Source organism: Hypanus sabinus, chromosome 19, assembly GCF_030144855.1.
Source record: "Hypanus sabinus isolate sHypSab1 chromosome 19, sHypSab1.hap1, whole genome shotgun sequence".
Lineage (NCBI taxonomy): Eukaryota > Metazoa > Chordata > Chondrichthyes > Myliobatiformes > Dasyatidae > Hypanus > Hypanus sabinus.
In genome coordinates this window covers 32,967,132-32,994,141 of record NC_082724.1, presented here as the reverse complement: position 1 = coordinate 32,994,141, position 27,010 = coordinate 32,967,132, and the positions used below count along the sequence as shown (strand labels likewise).

The 27,010-nt window shown below is 37.7% G+C and overlaps 1 protein-coding gene across 1 annotated transcript in view; it reads left to right on the top strand.

Annotated features, from left to right (window-relative positions):
• suclg2 (succinate-CoA ligase GDP-forming subunit beta) overlaps positions 1-27,010 on the top strand; it is a 381,523-nt gene that overhangs the window by 185,624 nt on the left and 168,889 nt on the right. Inside the window, exons 3-7 of the mRNA XM_059944292.1 lie at positions 7,224-7,323; positions 12,221-12,311; positions 14,305-14,457; positions 14,813-14,902; positions 17,504-17,600. Coding sequence (XP_059800275.1) covers positions 7,224-7,323; positions 12,221-12,311; positions 14,305-14,457; positions 14,813-14,902; positions 17,504-17,600 — 531 coding nt within the window. The remainder of the gene's footprint in view (positions 1-7,223; positions 7,324-12,220; positions 12,312-14,304; positions 14,458-14,812; positions 14,903-17,503; positions 17,601-27,010) is intronic.

The window sequence follows — 27,010 nt, the reverse complement described above, 5'->3', positions numbered from 1 at the left end:
GGAACTATGCCTTTGCAACAGAGAAAGACAAGAATTTGGTCAGGTACATTATTTGAGCCGGTGGTGGTGTAGTGGCATCAGTGCTGGACTTTGGGGCTAGAGGTCCCAAGTTCGAATCCGGCCGGCTCCCTTGCATGTTCTCCATCCGTGCTGGTTAAGAGCTGGTGATCTCTTTTTAAAAAAACTCACCCGGCAGAAGGCAGAGGCAAACCACTGCTTTGCAAGTGGTACGTACCACTTGGCACGTACATGATTTCCCAATATGTCAGAAGTGGTGTTGAGGGAAATCAGCTGCCAACTGGAAATTCCAGATGCTACCTAATGACGACATATTTAACTTAATTTTGTTATTGCATGATTTTAGTATTCAATTAAAAAAATTTAAAGTGATGATTTTATTTTTTAGTAAATTGCAGATTCTTCTGAATATCAGGCTTTCCTTCTGTCAAAGGGTCTGTGAGTAGATTGCATTTTGCTGGTTGTAGTTACTACTTCATCCCACGTGTTTTTTATGTCCCTTGAGGACCTGCTGCTGCTCAGTGCCTCACTGTTCAGCTGCAGAGTCCTTCTCAACCACTGAGATCAGCCTCAGTTTCAAAGGAGGTAACTACTGGAGAATGGGCACTGAAAGAAGCTACCCCGATATGCCTGATCTGCTGAGTTCCTCCTGTGTTGTGTGTGTTGCATGGGAATTTAGCCTGCTTTGTTTTTGTTTCCCTTTTTCCTTGGCCAAGGATTCCATACATCATCGTTGACGAGACCTTCAGCTGTGTCTGTTTCATATCCCCCACTTCTGATTTCACATGTGCCTCTGCCTCTCAGAGCTATGATAGGATTTCTCATGTCCTCGTCTTTGATCCAACTAGTGGTCCCATTCAATGAATCCACCTCCACATTTCCTGAGCTTTTATTGTGTTGTCACAACCAAGCATATTTCCCTTGATAACCCCGGCTGGGTAATCCTAAAGGCTATTTCCTGATGAAATCCTGTTTCATTTATCAACACCAGTGTTTCCTCCCATTATAACAGTGGAGATGCAACATTTGACTTCTCATCACCTCCTTTCTCATTATTCAGATCTTCAAATATTGATAGAACTGTTATTATTTCACTTAGGTACTTTCAAGGTAGCCTCTATACATTGTTGAAGACACCACTGCAGGTTTGGGGATCATAGCAATACATTTTCACTTATTCAGTGGTTTGACACCAAACTTTCAATAACCTGCTGCAGGTTGAGGAGCATCTGTGGGGATAAAGAATATTGTCCACATTTTGGATCAAAACTGACAGTGGAGAAGGAATATAGCCAGCCAGAAGAGAAGTGGATGTGGTAAGACTGACCAAATTGCAGTGAATGGTCCACTCAGCAGAGAAGATCATTGGCTGTCTGCTACCAACATTGAGAGATCCGTTCAATGCCAGTGCAAAGAAAAGAGCTGAAAAAATGACTGCTGACTCCATTCACCCCAGCAGTCACTTATTCAGAAAATTGCCAACAGGGAGCTGCTACAAGTCCACCAACACCAGAACTGTGCATTATCTCCAAAGCATATTTCTGTAGCTATCCAGCTTCTTAACAAAACTGGCTCAGGTGGAATACTTGTCTCTGCACAACTTGTGCCTAAAAAACTTGTGCGATGGTGTTTTTGTGGTACATCTAAGATCTAATCTGTCCTGCACATGGTGCTTACTTCCCATGTTCATAAACATTACTGAAAATGGCATGATTTTTGAGTTTTGCTTTATAATATATCCTATTTCTACTGTCCATTTTTTACCAAGTGCGCATTATTTAATGCAGGCCAGTGAGCATTCTGCTTGGTAGAGCCCCAATTTAGCCTGAAGATTATCTTCAGTTGTGGCATGGCAAAATATTCAGTTAGTGAAAATAAGTAATGTAGAATATGTTGATGCAAAGTTAAGTATATGAATATAAACCTCCCACTTTGCTGTTTCCTTAAGGAGCTTCTTGTACTGGATATTAAAAATATCAAGCAACTGAAGATCAAGTGTTTACACAGGGTGCAGTGACCCAGGTGATTGCCTTGGTTAGAAAAGAAATGATAGCCTTCACTCCCATGGATGTAGAGGTTGACACTAGCCAAGAAACCGACGTATACACTAATCCTACGAATTTGTGAACAATATCTTTGTATATAGTATGCATTTAATATTTAAAGTCTTTTGTGGTCACTGGTAAGTGCTGTTGTAGCAAGTAATGTGCCTGTCATTTTCCTCATGTTTTAGGACTGTGACTAATGCAGTAGTTCGGTAATAAACAGGATGACTGAACAGAAAACATTTGGCTGTAGGCACTGCATAGCCTAAGTAATCAGAACTCCCATGGTAGATGTTAGATATATTGACTTGTGTGACAAATGTGATTAGTTTACGAATTCCATTCCATGGATGTTGTTAGAAAAAGTATCAACATTTCTATCATATAGCTTAAACTTTGAAATTACATTGCTAAATGATTCATTCTGCAAATTTATAAGGAAAATTAATTGCCTCTTGTATATATTGTTAATAGAACATATCATGCTTTTTGAGTTTAGAAACTGAACTTGTGATCAACATGGACAGTACAGTGCAGAAACCTTTATGCCATAAGTAGGTAACACAAGTAAATCTGCAGATGCTGAAGGATTTAGGCCCAAAAAGTCGTCACTACCTCCTCCCATAGATGCTGTCTGGCCTGCTGAGTTCTGCCAGCATTTTGTGTTTTTATTTATGCCATAAATAGGTATTTTCTAAAAGCTACCTAGTTTCTGTCCATGGTGCTGAAAACGATGCAACTTGTGGTAAATAGAAATAAAATGTGTATCAGAAACAGTCGAATACTATTAAACATAAAGAGGATTATTCTCTGAAAGTGTTCTACCAATTTGTTATAAGGATGTTTTCTGAGGTATGAAAAGTGGCTTGAGTTTTTAGTAAACAGGTCAGTTACAGTCAAATTCTAATATCACATTAAAAGCAGATTCAAATCTTTCATTGTGGAGCTAAAATTTAATCATTATATGTCTTAGCATGCCTGACTTTCATTGATTTATGAGGTATCTGTCTAGGAGGCACACTGTAAAATAATAGTTTAATAGTGCAATAACAATGTCTTTATTTTGCACTTCCTGATCTTTTATAATATAACCAGTTTCACTTTTTCTCCTCTTAATATTTAAGTATAAAAGGTGCATTTAGTACAAATATTATCTACCTTGAATGTATCCTTAAATACATTTCCATATTGTTGAATATGAAAGGACACAGTGAATCATGCAGTATTAGGAGATAATTCTGAATGTTGATTTCTAAATATTCCTTGATCTATTTAATGATTATGATGCAATTCAATTATTGTCAGTACAAAACAGCTTGGTTCATAAAATCGAATGATCTTAATTACTCTGTAAATTAGTAACTATCAAACAAATTTTAAAGTGTTGAAAATAATTATTTAAAATAACCTTAATCATTTCCAAGCAACAGCAATCACTTTGTCAGGACTTTGAAAATATACTTGACAAAATTTTCCCACCATCACTGTCCTTGTGTCCCAAATAACCTCCTCAGTTTTCAGAATTTCCTCAAACTTTTGTAATTCCAATGGTAGGGAATTTTTGGACAAGCGGGCACGACTTCAGCATTGAAGGACATCCATTTAGAACAGAGATGCGGAAAAATTACTTTAGTCAGAACGTGGTAAATCTGTGGAATTTGTTGCCACGAGCAGCTGTGGAGGCCAAGTCATTGGGTGCATTTTAGGCAGAGATAGATAAGTTCCTGATTAGCCAGGGCATCAAAGGGAGAAGGCACTGGAATTGGGATGACTGGAAGAATTGGATCAGCCATGATTGAATGGCGGAGCAGGCTTGATGGGCTGAATGGCCTATATCTTATGGCCTTAATTGAGAACTATATGTTGAATGCTCCAGAGATGCTGAACTCAGCCTCATATTGTAGTAACTTTTTTGGGTTATATTTGGCTGCGGGGCATTTTTGTTAAGCTGATGCCAAAAGTCAAAGTTACCAGACATACTTTGTTCTGTGAAGTCTGTTATCTTTTCCATTAATTTTGAATGAGTTGCATGGACGAATGTTCACAATTGCATGGAAAGTGCGGGGTGCAAAGAGTTTATTTTTAATAAATCCAAAATAAAATTAGAGTAATATTTATCAGAATGCCTCAGATAGAGACACCAAAAACAGTGTGCACTATCAATGCCAAATAATTTAAAATTACATTGTGTATTTGTGACAATAATGATCTTTGGAGTATTAGACGCTACGTGACATTTTTAGGTTGGGAAACTTTGAAAAATATGGAAATTAAATGGATATTTACGCTCAGAGGCCAGCTTATTAGGTACATACCTAATAAATTGGCCTCTGAGAATATGTTTGTGGTCTTTTGCTGCTGTAGCCCATCCACTTCAAGGCTCAGCATGTTGTGTGTTCAGAGATGCTTTTCTGCACACCACCATTGTAACACATAGTTATTTGAGTTACTGTCGCCTTCCTGTCAGCTTGAATGAGCCTGGCCATTGTCTGACCTCTCTCATCAACAAGGCGTTTTCATCCACTGAACTGCCGCTCACAGGATGTTTTAGAATTATTTTTGCGCTATTCTGTGTAAACTCTAGACCGTGTGCATGAAAATCCAGGAGATCAGCAGTTTCTGAGATACTCAAAACACCTCGTTGGGCAACAACAATCAATCCACATTCAAAGTCACTTGGATCACATTTCTTTCCCATTCTGATGTTTGGTCTGAAGAACAACTGAAACTCTTGACTATTTCTGCATGCTTTTATGCATTGAGTTGCTGCCATATGATTGGCTGATTAGATATAAGTTGTACATAATAAAGTGGCCACTGAGTGTATTTTGGCTGTATTGAATTAAGATTCAAGAGCAACCAAAAATAAGATTCTGTTTATGAGTAAAAGAATTTACATGTTAAAATTGACCAATACCACTGGAAATATAAGGCTCACTTTGAAATGTCTGTGCTTCCATTTGGTCAATGCTACCTGGTAATTCCATCAGCTCCCCTCTCCATTTACCAATTATGGGTCAAATTACAGTGGTCATTTTAACCTACCAACGTGCATGTTTTTGTGATGTGGGAAGAAATCAGAATATTTGGGGGAAACCCACAGAGATTGTACAAACTGCACAAAGTCTGCATCAGCAATCAAGATTGAAGCTGGAGCACAGAGAACTGAGGAATCATAGTTCTAGCTGTCCGACTGTCTCTCATGAATATATCCTCAGACTTGGATTCATATTATATTCTCTGAATAAAATGAAATAATGTCTGGTGATATCATCAGTGGAATGAAGTGGATAGTCATGTTGCAGACAGTGAACTGTAAAATAACACATATGAGATGCTGGAGGAACTCAGCAGGTCAGGTAGCATCTATGGAAAGGAATAAAGAGTGAACATTTTCGGGCCATGTCTCGGCCCAAAATGTTGACTGTTAATCCTTTCCATAGATGCTGCCTGACCTGCTGAGTTCCTCCAGCATTTTGTATTTGTTACTCGGATTTTCAGTACCTGAAGAAACTCTTATGTTTATGAAATAGTAAAATAAAGCATTTTAATTTCTTAGCCAGCATTTTAAACATTTGATTAAGGACGCAATGACGATTGAGCACATACATGAAATTGAAAAAGAAATTAATTAAGTGTCACAAAAGTAATCTTAAATTGTATGGATTTTTTACATTTTTCTAAGGGTATTAAACTCTGCACACAAGTTTAATCAAGATCTGAATGCTATTCAAAACATTGTTGCATATCATATGATAAGGCTTAATTTTTTTGTAGTGATAACTGCAAAAAGTTGACATTTTTGTCAGTTCATTGATATTAAAAAGAATTTCTTTTGTACTGCACCTTATGGAGGAACAGTTTCTATTTAATTGTGCATGTGCAGATCTGAGAAATTGCTGACAGTTTCACAGCTTCTTGACAGAAAATACTAACAGTTTCAACATCATGAGAATTGTAGAATCTGGGCCACTTTGTCTTGTGGGAGTGGTCATTACTGGCTTTTGTAAAATACTGTACAAACTAAAATGAAATAAATTAAAAAAGACTTTCATTCTGGTGTTATCTTACATGACCCAAAGAACATCTGCTGAAAATTATGGGTTAAAGTAAAGGTGGGTCCAAGGCTCCAAAACTTTATGAGTACTTCACCAATTATAGCCAAGAAAAAGAGAAGGGAGGATGAGAAGGAACTGGAAGGGGAAAAAGTTAGAATTCAATGAGAAGAAGCAAATTAAAGTTTGTAAGGATTAACAAATACGAGGGGTGATTGATAAGTTTATGGCCTAAGGTAGAAGAAGTCAATTTTAGAAAACCTAGTGCATTTATTTTTCAACATAGTCCGCTCTTACATTTACATACTTAATCCAGCGATCATGTAGCATACGGATCCCTTCTTTGTAGAAGTGGTCCACACCAGCGATGATTGATGTTTGTGGCCTAAAGTAGAAGGAGATGAGTTATTAACCAAACTTTCTGCATTATCACTCAAAGAGTTGAACTGCACGTGCATGTAACAAGAGCATCTTGGACCTCCAGTTGTCCACAGCAAGGGTAATTGATAAGTTTGTGGCCTAAGGTAGAAGGAGATAAGTTATACAGCTCTCATTACATGCGCGTGCAGTTCAACTCTTTGAATGAAAATGCGAAAAGTTTGAAGTTAATAACTCATCTTGTTCTACCTTAGGCCACAAACCTATCAATCACCCCATGCTGTGGACCACTTCTGGAGGTCCAAGACGCCGACTTCTACAAAGAAGGGATCCGCATGCTCCATGACTTCTGGACCAAGTGTGTAAATGTAGGAAAAATAAATGTGCTAGGTTTTCTAAAATTGACTCCTTTTACCTTAGGCCACGAGCTTATCAATCACCTCTCGTGTTTTGATATTGTCAGATGGGCTATTAGATACTGAAGCTTAGAAACTGGCATTGATTAGATTAACGCTAACATCCTTGTCTGTGACATTTCTCCATCTGTTGTAGTGGCAGAGTTTTGTGTAAAAAGGAAGATTCACATTTGGTATAGGGAATAATATGTGAAACTAACATGCATATCCAGTGATATTTAGTCTAATATTTTAGGTGTACATTTTATGAAACTAACTGCAGTCAATTAGTTCACTAATGATATGTTACTGTTTTGTTTCTTTCCAAATAGAGGCAAAAGAGATTGTTTTAAAGGCTCAAATCCTGGCTGGTGGCAGAGGCAAGGGCAGCTTCACCAGTGGACTGAAGGGAGGAGTTCATTTAACCAAAAAGTATGTTTCAAATTTTTATTGAAAGGGTTATTTTGCTGTGTCTTGAATGATCAAGTTAGTAGATTAAGCCAAATTATGTGTCCTTGGAACTAAATAGCATTTCTGAACTTATACATGGGTTGGAGCAGAAATGGAGGCAGGCAGGGTAACTGAAGCTGAAACATAAAATTGAGAATTGCAAAATGAGTAATACTACAAAGAAAACAATTAAATGTGCATATTTAATGAACATTTCTGAAGTAGCAGTAGTAGAATCTGAATGAAGCTTAGCAAGCTTAAAGTAGATCAGTAATCATCAAATCCAGGATTGTGATGAACAACACAAGTATAACAGCAGACTGTTTCAGAGGAATTGGTGGTCGTATTTGTTTGCATTCTCATGTGGATATGGCATGTAAGCAGTTCTGCATCATTAAGATTTAAACATAGTTTATTAGTAGTCAGAGAACAGAATGCAGACTTCAACAGGTCACTTCCAGGTATACAAGCCTGAATTCAGTTGGTGCCAGAGGGATTAGGGAGGGCCTTGAGAAGTCATTGACTTTGGTGTAATATATCTAAATTACAATATAAAGAAGAATGAAACACTAGTGGCCCGTGGTGAAAATGTTGAGGATAACCACCAGTTGGAAGAATGAAAAATCAACATTATTTAAATAATGTGTTACTGTTAAGTGTCGGAATTTTGAGAAATCTGGATAAAGTATCATGAAGTTAGAAAATAAAGCAGAAGGCAAACCAACTGTTGAACTTTATTACAAAGATTAAGTAGTGTATGGTTAAGGTGGTCCTGCTACAATTAAATAGTGTTGATGAGACCTCATGTGGAACTTTGTGTCTGTTTATGGACTTTTAAGGGAGGTTTTACATGTCTTGTAGATGGTACAGTGGAAATTCATTACATGGCTCCTTGCCCACTCATATGATGAACTGATAAGTGAGGCTTTTAGCTTCCTCCAGGCTGCTTTGGGGTATGGATCCGGGGATTCAATTTGGTTCGGACTGTTGTTCACTTCCATCGTTTGCATGATTTGTGTTCTTCCCCCTTTCTCTTGTGCATCGGGTGTTAGTCTTTTATTTTTATTTTCTCTTCAATTGGATTCTTTTGGGTTTCTTGCTTTGTGGCTACCTGTAAGCAAACAAATCTCAAGGTTGTATAACTTATATATTCTTTGATAATAAACGTACTTTGATCTCTGGGCTGAAGTGATTTACTTTAAGGAATGATTTAGCATAACAAGCCAATTGGAGTTTAGAAAACAAAAGGTGCGTAGAGTTGTATGGCACCGAAACAGGCCCCTCAGTCCACCACAACCATTCTGGCAACTTGTCTACATTAATCTCATTTGTTTAAATTACTTCTGTGTCCTTCTATGCTTTGTCTACTCAAGTGCCTGTCTAAATACCTCTTGAATATAATGATTGTAATGATTATATATGGTTGCCCTTCTGTTTGTTTGTGTGTGTGTGGGGGGGGGGAGGGGGGAGGGGAAGGGTAGTTTAGGGGTTGATGATGGATCTTTCCCCTCAAAGCCATTTTAAACTGCTCCCTTTCATCCTAAACATCCTGTTGTTTTGTACACTTTACATATACACAAAGATTCTCAATATCTATCTTACCTTTGTCTCTCATAATTTTATATACATCCACCAAGTCAACTGTCAACTTCCTTTACTCCACAGCAAGCCGTTGCAGCCTCTCTCCTAATTAATTTGTTCCAATTCAGGTAGCATCCTGAACAATCTCCTCTGCACTCTGTCCAGTGCAATCATATTCTTTTTATACTGTGATAACCAGAACTAAGCAATGACACCCAACTTTATGTTCTATGTCATGTCCTATGAAGGCAAGCATGTCTTCTTCAACACCTTATCAAACTGTGTTGCCACTTTCAGGGAACTACTGGCTTGAACCTCAGTATCCATCTGTTCATCAATATTCCTCAATACCATACCACTCTGTAAATACTGTGGCTCTATTTGACTAAAAAAAGTCACTCTAATTGAAACTAATAACATATTGAAGAAACTTGATAAAATTGATGACAAGCGTGTGCATTTCCTGAGGGGACAGTCTAGAATGAAAGGCATACAGTAGTCTGAGGAAAGAGATCTCATATCCAAGACTGAGATGAAGAGGAAGTCCTGGGCCCAGCTTTTAAGTGCAATTATGAAGAAAACACAGCAGTGCCTTAACTTCCTTAGAAATTTTTGAAGAGTTGGCATGACATCTAAAGCTTTGACAAACTTATGTAGATTTACCATGAAGTGTATATTGACAGTTTTCATCACCACATGGTACGTAAACACCAATGCCTTTGTATGGAGAATCCTACAAAAAGTAGTGGATGTGACCGAGTCATCGTGGCTAAAGCCCTCCCCGTCACTGAGCACATCTACACAGAAGATTGTTGCAGAAAAGCAGCTACTGCCATCAGGACAAAGGTAAAGGGGTGTCAGGACTCATACCACCAGGTTCAGGAACAGTTATTACCCTTCAACCGTTAGGTTCTTGAAGATAACTTCACTCAACCTTGCCCCATCCATGAACTGTTCCCACAACCCATGGGCTCACTTTCAAGAACTCTTCATTTCATGCTGTTAATATTTATTGCTTATTTATTTATTATTTATTTATTTATTTTTGAATTGCACAGGTTATTTTCTTTTGCACATTGGTCCATACTGTTGACTGTGGCCTTTCATTGATTCTATTATGTTTCTTGGATTTACTGATTATGTCCACAAGAAAACAAATCAGAGTTGTATATGGTGACATCCTATCTGTACTTTGATAATAAATTTACTTTGAACTCTAAACTTGGAGCTTGGAACTTAGACTAGGCTGGAATGCAGAGTTGAGATTACTATCAGGTCATCTGTAATCCTGTTCAATGATAGAGTAGATTTGGGACGCGAAGTGCTCACTCCTGCTGTTAATCTGTATCTCATAGGTGTGCTACTCTATATCCCAGCCACCCACTTATCGAATGATTTGATTACATTCAGTGACTTGCATCCAAAACCCTCTTGTTTTAGAAAGCTCAAGCAGTTCACGTTCTCTGAATGAAGAAATTTCTCCTCATCCGTTCTGAGATTGAAGCCGCTTTATTTTAGATCTTACCAGCTAGGGGAAATACCCTTCCTGTATTGAAACTGTTGAGCTCTTTCAGGATTTATTCATTTCAGAAAGATCTCCTCTAAATTCTTCTAAACTCCAGTGAATATAGGCTAGTTGATTAACTTCTCTTCATACAATAGTCCTACTATCCCACAGAGTAGTCTGATAAACCTTTAATGCATGCATTCCCTGACAAATATACACTTTTCTGGATAGGTCAAAAATCTGCTCAATATCTTGGGTATGGTCTTACTATAATTATACAGGATCTTTGTAAGGCATTTTTGTACCTGTACTCTTATGAAGGTCAACATACTATTTATATCTTTAAATGCAACTGTGTCTTTCAAAGGTACAGAGTTTTATTAATGCATTAAAAGTAGAGGTATATTTGTATAGATAGAAAATGTGAAAAATTCAGTTGTACAGCCATTTATTAACCATAAACTGCATTAAGGTATTTTGCATCAACTATGTACTGCCTAAGTCTTCCCAGAAATCTCCCTAAAACTTACAAACCAGTGTTATCAGACCCACTATCCTGTTTTCATTTCTGTCACTTATTGAAAGACTTGAACCAAATTCCTTATGCCAGCTTGCTGTTTTGCCAAACCTGAGGTTCTTTCTCCAACACCACTCAACTAACATGATAAGCTTTCAAAACTTGAACCTGCTTTCAATTCTTTTGGAATGCTCTTCAAACTTAATCTCTTTTTTAATCTCAAGAGAGTTAATAGCTGATTTTTAAAATTCTTTAATATGAAGGAAACATTCAGAAGTTATTTGTATGAGTTTTTAAGAAACCTTACTTTAGAAAACTGTAAATTTGATTGCAGCTGCTTGGAAAAATTGGTTCCCAAGTATGGAAATACTTACATTACAATAGTGAGCAAACTCCGTTAATGTAGTTTTCTGCAAGGTGGTTTGGAATTTACTGAAGTATGAAAATGGTCAATGAATTCACTCCCCTTTCCACGTCAGCTTATAGTTCATCTCAGCTTTTGATTTTCTGATCTGTTCAATCTCTTATGTTGTTCATCACATTCTTTTCTTCCAGAAAGCTTAAATCCCCTCTAATTTCTTATTTGGTGGATTTTGAGATTCAGCTGAATGGAAATATGCCAAATATATATTGAACTTTCTACCGCAGTGGGCTGTGGGGAAGTTAAATTGAAAACACTTTCCAGTGTGTCTGTAATTAGTGAAGGCTTTTTGACATTAAGTGCTATGATATTTAAGCAAAAGGTCGGTTTAAACCTGGCTTCATTTTTTTTTACAATGCTTGGATTGTTATGTAAAAAAAAACTTGCTCTGAGCATCACTATTATTGATTAGATAATTTCTTAAAATTTATGTTCTGAATAAAAATGAAAGAATAAGATTTTCCAACTCAAATTAGTGTTGCTAAACTCTTCATTGTAAAAGGATTGAAGCTTAGCCTTTTGGGAAATGAGCTCCAGACTGGATTAGATGTTGCAATGTCAAAATGTTGTCCATAGAGTGAGCTCCCGCTCTAGCATGGCTCACTTCTGACTTCTAGTGGTAGTAACTTGTATTGCAGTGGTGTGGCTGTCCCATGCATCTTGTCAGGAATTAAAAATTTACACACTGTGCCAAAAATATCTTTTCAATTTCAGTACTAAGAGAAAGGCTAAGTTGAACATTAATTTTAGTGATAGTGATATTGGGCTGCAAGGCATGCAGTTAAAATGTAAGAAAATGAAAATGATAGGAAAATACTTTTTAAAAATTACTTTCTTTTACATATTTTTACAGCCCTGATGATGTTGGCCAACTAGCCAAACAAATGCTTGGGTACAATCTCATTACAAAGCAGACCACAAAGGAAGGTGTTAAAGTTAGCAAGGTAAGGATATGGACAAGAAAAAAAGAAGTGATTTTGTATTATAATAACTATATTTGTGAGTTCCTAGCTAAATATGTGCTCATATATTTAAATACATTGTTATTAATGCCAGAATTTTTTCCAATTATTGATTATTAATCATTGACCACATAACCAGGCCCTTCGACCTAACTGGTTCATGTCAACCAAAATGCTCTACCCAAGCAAGTTCCATGTACCTGTCCAACTGTTTTTTTTAAAGTTGTCATTGTATTTGCCTCAACCACTTGCTCCAGCCACTCATTGATTATAGATAACATGCTATGTAAAAACATTGCCCCTCATATTCCTGTCAATGTTTTCCCTATCACCTGAAAAGTAAGCCCTCCAGTTTCCGATACTCCAATTCTGGGCAAAAGACTAAGTGTATCTTATCTATGCCCCTCACCTTTTAGTCTCCTACGTTCTAAGGAATAAATTCATTGCCTGTCCAACCAGTCCCTATAACTCTGTCCCTCAAGTTCTGGAACATCCTTGTAAATCTGTCCAGTTCAATAGCATCTTCCATTTAGCAGGACTTTTAAATCTGAACACAATATTCATTTTCAGATTCAGTTTATTGTCATTTAGAAACCACAAATGAAAGGCAGTTAAAAAAATTAGACAAAAGTTCCTCCAGAATGATATCACAAAAGCAGATGACAAAACAGACTACACCAGAAAATCCACATAACATTTAGCAATCCCCAATCCAGAGTCCGGAGCTGCATATTAATATCGCGCTACCGTATTAGCGGGTTCCCCGGAAAGGAGCTCTAAATCCACCAGACAAACAAGACCAAAAACTAAAGCTACAAGACCTGCACAAAACCACATAGTTACAACATACAGTTACAACAGTGCAAACAATAGCATAATTGATAAAAAAACAGACTATGGGCACAGTAAAAATAGTCCAAAGATGTTAAAGGACTATAAGTTCAAAAGAAATCACCACACAAGTTTCCACAAGTCCTCAGGGTCCTGACAGACTTGCCATCCCACGCCGGCGGCAGAAGGGAATACCCCCGCTATGGACTTCCACGGTGCCATCCGACTCAGCCTCTCAGACGCAGCACACAACAAAAGCAACCTGACCACAGCGGACTCCGAGTCCATCGAAGCTCCGAGCCGACGACCATCCCCTCCGGCACAGCTTCTCCAAGTACCATCCTCTGCCAAGCGTATTAAGACGGCCCCACCAACGGCCAACGGCAACGCGACCCTGAGGACTGGGGGCCTGTTCTTCCCAGCAGAGTCCCGGACCTCACAGCAGCACCACCAACAAAGAAGGTCTTCCGGGAGATTTCCCGATGTTCCTCCGTGCTCCCACGTCCGTTTTCAATCGATTATGATTGCGAACGGCACCCCACTTCACAAATAACAGATAATCAGCTCTGGAGTGGCCTCAGAAAGCTGCGTCGTGCCGCCATCTTGGAATTATGATTATTCCAAGTATGTCCTCACCAGTTTCTTGCACAATTGCACCGTGACCTACAAACTTTTGTACTTAGTGCCCTGAATTATGAAGGCTATCGTGCCTAAGGCCTGTCTATTGCGTAGACTTAAAGAGGAAAAAAGGGAAAGTAGCACAGTGGTGTGGAGAGTACAGGTACTGTCTCACTGTGCAGGTGACCTGGGTTCAAACCTTATCTGTGCTGTTTCTGTGGAGTTTGCAGACTCTCCATGTGATTGTATGGGTTCTTTCTGGTTCTTCAATTACCACCCACATCAAAAATGCGTGGGCTAGTTTCATTGCTTGTTAGTGTGCAGGTGAGTAATAGAATTTGAGGAGAGTGGATGGAAATGTGGGGAGAATAATATAAGATTAGTGTAGTTGGCTGCTTGACATAAGTGTTGTGGGCCAGAGGGTATGATTCCATGCTGTATGGATCTGTGAATAAGGATAAGGTATTAAATTGCACTTCTATTGTAGTAAATGGCATGTCTCAAATTAATATACATGTACTTGAAGGTTATGGTGGCCGAGGCCCTGGATATTGCCAGAGAAACATATTTAGCTATACTGATGGACAGAGCCTGCAATGGACCGGTCATGGTTGGAAGCCCCCAGGGAGGAATGGACATTGAAGAAGTAGCAGCCACTAAGCCTGAGTTAATATTTAAGGTATGCTAATTAGCTAAAACGATTGTGCATTCTATCTAATATGTTTCTCAATGTTAAAAATGAAACTAAACTGTAGTCTTTACTGATTTCCTTCATAATATTTATTTATGCAAATACCACGGTAATTAAATGAGAAAACTGACATATTTTCTCACTGACCTGACTTACCAGGCATATTTAACACTTAAAACTATTTGAGTTGGATTACTACTTTTTTTTTAATTGGCAGGCAAATTATTTGCATCCATGTTGAGCTGTTTCACACATATTATCTGCTCGAAGTATAAAGTCTATACTTTTGGTTCTTATTCAGGCTTCTGAAATATTTATTAACTTTTTTTGATTTATTTCTCAGGAGGTCATTGATATCTTTGAAGGGGTTAGAGAAGATCAGGCATTTCGAATGGCTGCCAATATAGGATTTAAAGGACCACAGCAGCAAAAGGTAAAAGTGCAACAATGGTTTACAAATATAGCTTTTCAAATCTGTGGAAAATGATTTATTATATTGCTGAGTGTGCTTTTCCCAGATTAGAAATCAATTTCTCTTGTGAAGAGAAAGGAGAAGACTGTCATTGTTGAGACAGATATACATTGAACTAGCTCAAAATAAATCAGTAGCTGAATCTTTTCCAAAATACTTGGTCTCACAAGTAGGAGACATTTATTTTTAAAACAATGTACTTATTTTCAAATTCAGTAAAATAATATTCAATCTTTGATCCATATTGTAGCAAAATGGTCCTCTGCATCAATGTGCTCTTTATGTCCACAATCATGAATTCCTGTCGTCAAATTTACATTCCTAAGGATCAGTATACTACCTGTCACATACACTTGATTACATAAAAGAGCCCATATTGCATGCCCATAAAACACTATAAACGAACAACATGTCAAGATGCAGTTTTGGGACAGAAGGTGTAATCTGCTGGTTTTGTAGATTCCAGCGCAAGTGATCAGAAGATTAAAATATTTTAAACTGGCCAGATTCAGCTGATGGAGGTTTCAGAGGAAACTAGCCATTCAACCACACACAAGTACGGTAAGTAGATCTTGCCATGAGTCCAGGACGTGCTGTGTGACAGATGCTGGTCCATCTGTCACTGCACTCCATCACTGGAATCCACGTAGAATTCATGGCATAGCCCATTTATGCTGGGAGTCCCAGAATTATAGTGAGGAACCAGTCTCTCACATTTTACATCTGCCAGGCCTGGCATAGGAGCAATGGCCCATGCATTTAAATGAGGACGCTTTGCCCCATATGATAGAGAGGAAAATGCAAGTTATTTATTTTTAATTTGTTCTATTATGTCTTTATTTTGGCTTTTGCATTATGGCTTTGATATTTTACCATTGTATTTATTTGTTTAAATAATAATGACATTTTAAGGAATCATACCAGATTTTAAGGTCAAAGAAATTTTAAAACTCTTCCAGCCTTGATGTAAGGTAACACTCTCAGTTGTGAAGGGCCACCTGCAAGGTAAAGGTAAAGTGTACTGAATCTTCACTCACCTGGAGACCCCAGGTATTTCCCTGCTGAATGCCTGCCCCAGAATCATCTTTGACAGCAGGCGGGGTGAAGTTAGTTCACTTGGCCCTTCACACTCATTCCTACTGAACATGCTTCTGTTTTTATGCATAAAAGTTTAAATTATGAGATTGCTGACTATACCAATTGAATTATTAAATGGTTCAGAGTCATTTTTAAGTCACCTTTTAGTGATTTTTAAAATTGGGTCAGAAGCAGTGAGAGATGGGCAAAAAAAAGTGCAATTTTTTTGCTGATTGACCCATTTTCAGGTGTAGTATTTGTATTTTCCTAGACCCCCACTCCTAAAGTCAATAGGAATATTCTTAAATGGAATGTAAACTGAAGAAACAATATCATTGTACCATGCTGCCTTCTGCATTATGGAATATTTTATGTTATTAGTTATCAAGGAAATTTCAGCAGCAACTTAAACTGTAACATATCCAGCACAATTTCAAACACTTACATACGATTCCACATTGTGCTTGAAGCTTAACATTAAATATTCTGTTTTGGGATATCCTACGCATTTGTTCCAATTCATTCATTCAAGTACATTTATTTTCAAAGATTTTTATAAATTATACAACCTTGAGAATTGTCTGCTTACAGGCAACCACAAAGCAAGAAACCTGAAAGAACTCAACTAAAAAAATTTAAAGACCGACCCTCATTGGACAGAGAAAGAGAGAAAAAACACAAATTATGCAACCAGTAGAAGTGAGCACAGAATTCTGAGCCAAATTGACTCCTTAGATCAGAATCCTTGGAGTGCCCTGGATTAGACCCAGAATCTGGGTCTTAGTCCATCATAAGTGCGAGCAAGTTGCCACGGAGCTTGCAGACATGAAACACTGCAGCCGGGGCAGTCTCATAGCCTCAGCATCGTGGAGAGAGGAGTGAACATCGCGGGAGAGCAAGTGAAATTGCCTTTGGTCTTGGCACCCTGCCTTTGCATTCTATCTGGACCAACGTTTAAATTGTCCAAACAGCAGATCATGCCTCGCATTAGGATCTGGGCTGTAGACCATGCTGCCGAGCCAGAAGACGTTCTTGACCTCTCCAAATTGGCTTGTCGTTTAGAGCGATCCAATCACACACTGGAGTTAGTTGGATGGGCATTGATGCTCCTCCTCTCCGAATCACTCACTCCAATTCCATCTGTGTTGCATCTCCATTGTTCTTGAAACTGGTCCCCTATCTTTTCGAAACGAATGATAGTTTTTGCATGAGGAATACTCCCAGTTTTTACAAAATTCAAAGTCCCTTTCTATTAAATGAGAAGGAAGATAAATCGAAATAATACTTATCACCTTATTATGTCTATATGTGTAATGTATTTAAATAGGAGAGCTCAAGGTGATAGAAAATAACTGCTGTTCTCGACTGAGGAGGAGACAATGCACTTTTACATTGCTTAGACCATTTTGTACCGATGTTGAGATAAATTTTCCCCTTTCCTCTGTAGAGTGTATTATATGTTTTCTATTTTGTTTCTTTAAACAGGCTGCAGAACAGATTCAGAAACTATATACTTTGTTTTTGGAAGTTGATGCCACTCAGTTAGAAGTGAATCCTTTTGGTGAAACACCAGATGGGGAAGGTAAAGTGAGAAAGAAATGCACGCTTCTTGTTTTGTTTTCATGCAGAAGAAATAATCATTGAAAACATTTTTGCACACAATGGGTTCATTTGTGTTCAGTGTAATTTCAACATTGAATAATGATGCTTCTATTGACGGGCAAATATCCTGAGTGGATTAATCTGTGTACTTCCTCTCTGCTGATTTTGTAACTGTGAGATAAGAACACGCAACCTACAGTCAAGGTTGCTGAATTCTTTAATACTCACAGTGGAGTAAACTGGCTTATATCAGTCTTGTTCTGATAAAGGAATAAACCACAGTACTATTAGTGTGGTTTCTATTCTTTGCATGCCACTAAAAGGAGAAATAACCACTGGGAACTATATAATTGCTTCTGATGTAGCTGTACTCTGAGCAACTTGTGAAGGCTATTGATTTCAAAATGCTTTTCTAATATTGCTTTTCTTCAAAACAAAAATCATCTAAACTGTACTAATAGTCTGTTAAGAAATTTGGTGATTTTTTTTCTCTGAAAATTGAATGTTTTATTCCCTGTCAGATTTTCCTATAAATATTTAAATATTCCAATGGGCGTTTCATGAAATATTTAAGGATGCATTGGGGTTAAGGTGTTAGATAATATAACCCTGCCATAAAACAACAGCAAACAAACTTCAGAATCGGAATCAGGTTTATTATCATTGCCTTATTTGACTTGAAGTTTGTTGCTTTGCAGCAGCATAAAATTACTACAAGTTACAACTACAGCTACACCTCTATTCCCTTGCTTGTACTCATTCTCTTTCTCCTTTTTCTCTATCTCTCTATCATCTGCTTCCTGCACTTCCCACTCTCACTCCAGTTCACCACCTTCTCTTTTGTTTCCATTCTCCTGCACACTCTTCCTGCCCCCTTCTGATCCTTCGTTTATCCCATTTCTTTTTCTCCTCCCCTTTCTCTTTACCTAATCTTCTCCCCAACCTCTACTCCTTTCCCAGCTACACACCTGCTCTGCTCTGGCGTAGATTATTTCAATAACAAACAGATAGTTAATTAACCAGTTCATTCTAAAAGCATTTTATGTAATGTGCTGGTTATCAAATGTTAAAGTGTATGATCCCTCCTAGACAATCATGAGCCACAACTTTGGGACCTTTGCCATCTTATGAGTTTATTCTGTTTCTGTTATTTGTTGCATCCTCAATTTTTGAAGAAACATTACATACATAACCATTTTTGTAATTATCTTATCCTATATGAAGCAAAAGCTTGCATTGTGAACGTTTATGTATGTATGAAAAGAAAAAATACTCTGCATCAAATTAAGTCATATACCCAGAAAGTGCATCATGGCCATAGAGTTGACAAGTGCAATTACTTTCAGAAATTTATTTTTATCTGCTGGTTTCCCTGTTGTTAGAGTGAAATGTTGTTTTGTGAATTTAATGACAATTCAGACTGCAAATTGAACAAATGAAGGAAACATAAGCATTCAGAATGTATTTTAAATCCCCAAAAATACAAGATGATTATGGCCCTGGTTTTATGAGACATCATCATAAGTGAAACATAAAAAACATTTGCAGAAGAATGTTGTAGGCTGTTGGGAATATGTGAATCCCTATGGATTCAGAACCATGGATTTTGCAAACCTGAAAGCAAATAAGACACAGCTGTACTTTGGGCTCGTAGGAGATGTGAATAATGCTTATGGACAATATAGTTAGACCATTGAAAAAGCAATGGATCATTAAAGTACCCTAAATTGATATTGCACTGGTAGCACTGAGCTGTTATCATGTCATGGAATATGTGTCAGTGAAAATAATAGTAAAAGGAAATAATGAGTACGTTTCATATTTGTTTGTCCACTTTTACTGAATAGCCACTTTAGGTCATTGAGCTAACGTGCTAGGTATTTCACTGCAGGGTGACTGCACTATTAATATAGCTACAGCTGCAGTAAAAATGCAATTCAAATTGATTTGCTTTAAACTTAAAAGATCGCTAGAGCTGGGCAACTTATGTATCCCGTTAATTCTTGGTGGTGATGCATTACATTTAAAATAGAATAGGATTTGATTTGAGTGATGGAAGGTAGATTGTCTTGTGTCTGTTTTCATGCAGAAATTGTGCAAAATAATTTACCTAGAGTGGATAACTCTAGCACACTTTTCTGGGTGAAGCCACATCCAAATGGGCATTTTGTGCAAGAATTACAGTAGGTCAGTGTATTGAACATATTGTCACTATTTGAAGCCTATTCCCTCCATTACTGACGTATATTGGAGTTTTGAGAAACAGCTTGCATCCATCACCCAGGACATGCCCTCTTCTCATTGTTAACATTGGGAAGGAGGTACAGAAGCTTGAAAGCACATACTCAGCGATTCAGGAACAGCTTCTTCCCTTCTGGCATCTGATTTCTAAATTGACACTGGACTCATAAACACTACCTTACTTTTAAAAAAAAAATACTATTTCTGTTTTGCCACTAATTTTAATTAACTATTTTATTTACACACGCACACACACATCCTGTAATTGACTTATTTTCTATATTATCATGTCTTGCATTGTACTGCTGCCACTAATTTTATGCATTTCACGACATATGCCAGTGATATTAAACCTGATTCTGATTCTAACAAAACAACTAAATCTGATTATCAGCTTCCAAAGATGCAAATGCTGTAGAATTAATAAAAAAGTCCTTTCTAGCATTTTGCTGCTGGTGACATCACTGACAACACCTCATTCCATTTTCTCAACACATAGAGTAGGTTAGGAATTCTGGGTCAGGAAGCCAAAGACATGTTCATTGGAAAGATGCAATTCCCACAGAATTTTCAAACTCTAGAGACTCCTAAGACCGTTATCGCAGAAACATGCAAGAGGTTGAGGGAAAACCTATTCATCGACCTAGATAGTTATCTCTGTAAAGCTCAGGGTCACATTGACCTAACTTCTTTACCATGTAATCTTTCAAAGTAGCCACAACGGATCTCTGCTGTTTCTCCCAATGTGCTGCTCACTGCAACATCAGAGTAATCACCAGACACTGTATTCAAGGAAAAACATATTTCATCTGTTTGGTTTCAATGAGGAGCAGGTAGCATATTGGGCATTGGGATTTGCTAATACTGCGCTGGCTTCCCACCAGTTCAGGTTGTTGTTAACTACACTTGTGTAAAAAGGCCTTCTGTTAATAAATCAGACCTTTGCTGTAACAGCAAAGATTTCCACTCCCTCAACATTCAGGTGATTATGGATGTTCAGAAGCATGCACAGCAGCTGTTTGATGTATCAGGTATACTATGGAGCATTGGCCAGAGTGATGGATATACTGGGGCAGTTGAGAGCAGATTAAGCTTTTTATTTAAAAACTCTCCATCTCAGGCGATAGACTAGCCTTCAAATCCACTACAAGCCCACAGACTGCCACAGTTATCTCAGCTATAATTCTTCTCATCTTGCCTCCCACAAAGACTTAATTTAATTCCCTCAGTTCCATTTGCTTCAATGGTGAGACTTCCTGTATTGGTGTCTCTGAAGTATTTTCCATTTTCCTCAACTGTGGCTTTCCTTCAGCGGTTCTAACCTGTGGTCCACAGACCCCTTGTTTAGTGGTATCAGTTCATGGCATAAGGAAGGTCGTAAACTCCTACAAGTCTTCTTAGTTCCTTAGCCACCTCATTAGGTCATCCATTTTCACTATGTCAGAGAAATTCATCATCTTCCACTGACCAATATTATGTGTTTCCAAGACTATTATTTCTCTTGTTGCATAGTTCTGAAGAAGGGTTCCAGACCAGAAAAGTAAACTTTTCTCTTTACACTTTATAACCCCTCACATTTTATTGTGTAGGACATCTGTACAACTCATTAATGAAAAAGTAGATCATGTTGAATTTCTTGAAATTTCTTGGCACAGCAGTTTTGAATGGTCTGCAGCTCATTTCTTGGCTAATCTTGGGAGGACTAAAATGCTGGTCTTTCTCAATTGAGTCACTACGCTACAGTTATACAAAACTATAATCACCTTCATTCAGGTTGCTCGCTCTTTTGTACTGGATCTCCTTTGCAGCACATGTCTTGGTAATGAAAATATGCCCAAAATATAATGTTCTTTCCTTGACCTTTTTAAGAATCCAACTCCTCCATGGTGGCCGTTGGATATTGCTACTGTTTTTTGACTGTCATAGTGAGTGTACCCCTCAAGTCAGAGGACCTTCTCAGATCGTTGTGATTCAGATTATTGGAAACTACATTCAACTGAGCATTGCTATGTCAAGAAGTTCCTTTTTGCCTCATTTTCTAAGGTGTAGAACCAGACCTGATTAGATGTTATTACTAAACACAGCGATAATTTAGTGCAGTCAAGAAGAGTGAAAAGTTATTCCTAAACATAGCTGGGAACCTAACTTGGAATTGTATTTTAGGTGCCCTGAGCAGTGACTTTCAAATAAGAACTACTTTGAAGGAAGACTGTTACTTAAAAAAATGAACCTGAATAAGGAAAATATTTATTTCATAAACAATTCTTGCATTGTCTGTATAAATATAGTCAATAGAAATTATTCATCCTACCATCTGCTATTATTTTCTTAATATTCACTACAGGGTTTGGCATTGTGTTGAAAATGCTTTTATTTTCTGATTTAGTTGATGTTCAGTATTAGTAGTATTGACCTTTCAATAATATTTTAACCAACTGTGCCAGGGAGTGTCTGGTGTATGTCCCTGCTTTCCCAAATGAATTTAGTGTTTTGTTTAAGTAGTTTCTAAAAACAAACACATCCATGTACCTGTGCTTGACTTGAATAAGAAGTGAATACATTTGGCTTGGATTGCAAACACAATTCACAAATCGCATTCTGATAAATCGAGTTTTCGTATATTGGGTAGGGAATATTCAGCACAACACAGTGGAAAAAGGAAGCAAATCCGTTAAAAAGAAAATTGAATAATTCCTAAACTTCGCAGGTCTAAGTGAATTGGTTGCTCTCTTGTGCTTTATTAGTTAGGGCTTCATGCAAAAATATTCCTTTAGAACATTTTTCCTCATATGGGTCCTGATGACATTCTTCATTGACCTCGTTCCAGTTTTAAGAATATACATTTTTCTCTAGATTCACCTGTTGAATTCATTGTTTTAATCTATCTTTGATATTTAATCCTTTAAGGCATGGTATTTTGGGTAACCTTCAATGCGCCAACTCCAGCCCCACGAAAGTGAGTTGACGGCTTGTAAGTGTGAAAAAAGCAGCAAATAAGCATAATTAAAATGAAAGCAAAAACTGCTGTAAGTTCTTATCAGATCAGGCAGCGTCTGTGGAGAAAGAGCAGAGTCAAAGTTTCTTCTCAATGACTCTTGATTATCCTTTGTATTCTTGTTCCCACTTAATTAGCTTTCTGATTGTTTTGTGTCTATTAAGGATATGGGTGCTTTGCCACTTGAGCTCTATCATTTCCAGTCTCTCTTGTAATCAAATATTCTGGTTTCAAGTGGATGATCATACATGTCTTTAAATGCCATTATTTAGCTCACTTCTGTAATCATTTTGTCCTCCCTTCTTCATGTTTGTTAATTTTCTGTCATATGAAATGTTGAATAGTTGACTCCTTTTGCTTACATTAATATCATTCAAGTTAGTTGCTCCAGCTGTTAGTTGGAGTTCCTATCCACATTCCTTACATTAAAGAAAGATAAAGAAAACATCTGGAACCTGGATCTTGGTGCACTTCCAAAAATCAGTGGGAGTGTGCTGAAAGCAGCAACTCAAAGGAGGCACTGGAATAGTTGGTCTCCTGCTGAGCATCCTTCTTCATTAGATCTTTTTATGGGAAGAAAAATAAAGCAATAGAAAAAAGGGAAATGCTCAGAAATGTTTCCCTCTCATTGACAAATTGTAGGTGGTTTCTACAGAGCTAAAGATAGGCTGATAGAGCATCTTTCCCTGCTCCATACTGAGTGGGAGACCCAGACTGCAACTGACTTCTGCAAAGAGAATTGGATAGAAGTGATAGAAAAGTAGCACAGTATTTAAACTACTGACCTTTAACCCTGAACTAACAGAGGTATGGATCCAAGCCCAAAACAGCAGCTGTGAAATTTAAACTCAAGTTTGTTATTTGAAATTAAAATTAAAAACAATCTCAGTAAGAAGAGCACACAATCTGTTTTGCTGATATCCTTCAGGGGAGCAAATCTAAATCTCAACATGGCCAGTATGCGAGTCCAATCCCACAGCAATTTTGTTGACTCCTTGTAGCCCAAAACAATGGCTTAAAGTGATCCAGGTTCCTTAGCTTCTCTAAAATAAGGAGCCTGGATAGGTAGACCAAGAGTGGGAAATCTTTCATATTACGCAGAAGATTGTTGCCAAAGGTAATGTTTCTCAGTCAAACTCTGTTGTATTAAAACTGTTATATTAAAATGGAAAAATATTAAAACCCGATGGACTGCTTGGCAGTATACTAGATGCAGAATCTGATCTATATTTTGGATCTCTAAACAAAAGTATTAATGATATCCAGTAAGTCAGATGTAACCTACCTGTCTGGTATCTGTATTACCTCCCTTCCATCATGTCATAGTTACCTGTTGTTCAATTATTTTGTCCCTAGTGATGGAATCCAATAACTTCCATAAAATTGATTTGAAATTGATGGGTCTATACTTTCTTAATTGCTTCCTCATCTTCTTGAACAATACTAAGGTATGTTTATTTCTCTAACGCATGGTCACAATTTCTGAATCTAGATGCTTTTGGAAACTTCAGCATTTGCAAATGCCTCTTTTACCTTTATTTCTTGTTATTCCCTGGAATGGAAATCTTGCTTCCCCCTTTACCAACACTTATTTTTCCCCAATAAGATGTTTCCTTTCAAATAGTTACATGAAACAAGTTGCTTGTTTTGGAAGTTTGGCATTTTTTGTTACGCATTGTGGGCCTGCCATTAACTGGTACTCATTCCAATTAATTCTTCTCTCACTAGTCAAGTCAAGTCACTTTTTATTGTCATTTTGACCATAACTGCTGGTACAGTACACAGTAAAAACGAGACAATGTTTTTCAGGACCATGGTGCTACATGAAACAGTACAAAAACTACACTGAACTACATTTAAAAAAAAACACAAAATCTGCACTAGACTACAAATCTACCCAAGACTGCATAAAGTGCACAAAGCAGTGCAGGCCTTACAATAAATAATAAGACAATAGGCACAGTAGACGGCAGTATGTTGGTGTCAGTCCAGTCTCTGGGTATTGAGGAGTCTGATGGCTTGGGGGAAGAAACTGTTACTTAGTCTGATCGTGAGAGTCCAAATGTTTTGGTGCCTTTTCCCAGATGGCAGGAGGGAGAAGAGTTTGTATGAGGGGTGCGTGGGGTCCTTCATAATGCTGTTCGCTTTGCGGATACAGTGTTTGTTGTAAATGTCTGTAATGGTGGGAAGAGAGACCCCGATGATCTTCTCAGCTGACCTCACTATCTGCTGCAGGGTCTAGCGATCCGAGATGGTGCAATTTCCGAATCAGGCAGTGATGCAGCTGCTCAAGATGCTCTCAATACAACCCCTATAGAATGTGATGAGGATGGGGGGTGGGAGATGGACTTTCTTTGCTATGGAGCTGGTGTTGAGGGACCAGGTGAGATTCTCCGCCAGGTGAACACCAAGAAATTTGATGCTGTTAACGATCTCTACCGAGGAGCCAGTGGAGAGTGGTCGCTCCATGCCCTGCTGAAGTCAAGCTACTGTCAGTTTCTTTGATATTGCATACATAATTTTTATTTGTATCTCCTTTTTCCCATTCGTTTGCTTCTTTGCTGTTGATTTCCCTTTCTACTTGCACATACATAATCTTTTGTCTTTGATTTATTGCAGTCTCTTGCCTCAATTCTTTTACTTCAGTTGTTTAAGAACATTTATTGATTTTAAGGTGATTAGATTTAAATGTATTCCCTTTGTGGTAGCATCTGAAATAAAATATTTAAATGAATTTATTTTTATATGAAACTGAGATGTGCTTGAGTATCAACTTTCATATGATTAAATAAAAAGTCTTCTTTAAAACCTACCAAAAGTCAGAAATTTCTCACAGGGAATTATTGTTGGAAGTGTTATGAGTAATCTACCTATCACATTATAATGACGTTGACTCCTTGTGTAGCAAATCAATTTTGAGTTTTAAATTTGAACCTGGTGTTTAATTTAATGGTGACCTCACTTCTACTTCCAGTATTTATTAGTTAGAGCCAATGCAAAAAAAAAAATCACTATTTATTTTCAGTCGGAGAGGGAAATGGCAGCTTATTACTTTTATGAGTATGTTCATTTTCAGTCAATTAAATCATTGGAAGATGTTGGTCTTAATCTGTTGATAGTAGATTTTTAATTGTGAAAGAGTTGAAATCCATCACCCTATTTCTGCTGTTGCAGTTCAGAAATTCTCATAACTAATTAAGTATTTTCATTATATTTGTGAAGCTTTAGAAGGTGCTCTTGAATGTGAAATCCTGTCTGAAAGGTCCTTCTTCAATTCAGTAGGCATAGGACTAAAACACAGGACTTTGTTTATATTAAATTTAAGATGTTCTTGTGTTTCTGATATTACATGTAATGTAAATGCAAATATGCCCAGCATATTGTTGTGTGAGTTCCTCAGAGGATCATCTTAGGTTCGCCAGTTTCAGCTGCTTGCTTCCAAAGTAACGACAAAACTGAGATTTGTATAAAGATGAGAGTACAATGTTCAATTATAGGTACAAATTATCAGAAAATGAGTGGGCAGCAGGTTCAGGACAACATTTGGGATGGGCTGATGATGAAAATTAACATTTGTGGTATAGTGTAAAATGCCAGGAAGTAGCCATCTCCAACAAAAGGGAGTCACACTACCTAACTATGACATTCAGCAACGTTTCACCATATAGTCTGCACCTGTGGATTATCTGACCAATAACTCACCAACACTATTGATATGACCGTACGTCAGGAATAGGATATGCTGCAGTGTGTCACTCAACCCCTGCATTCCCCTATCCCAAAAGGCTTTCTACCAACTATAAAGCACATCAGGATCACATTCTCTCCATGTGTTTGGGTGAGTGCAGTTCCAAAATGGCTTAAGTAGTTTGATTCAAGACAAGCAGTATGTGTGATGTCTCCATCATAAATATTCGTCCTTTTAGACACCGGCATACAATGACTGTAATGTGTGCTTTCCGTAAAATGAACTAGTTACTTGTCTAGGCTGCTGCTCCAACAGCATCACCAAAACCCGACACCTCTACCACCAAGGAGTACAAGAGCAGTCAGTGGATCAGAACACCAAAGTCACCACGATCCGTCCAAGTAACAAACCATGATATTTCTTCATCTCCACTTCCTAAATGCAATAAGGAATAAGCAGTAAATGA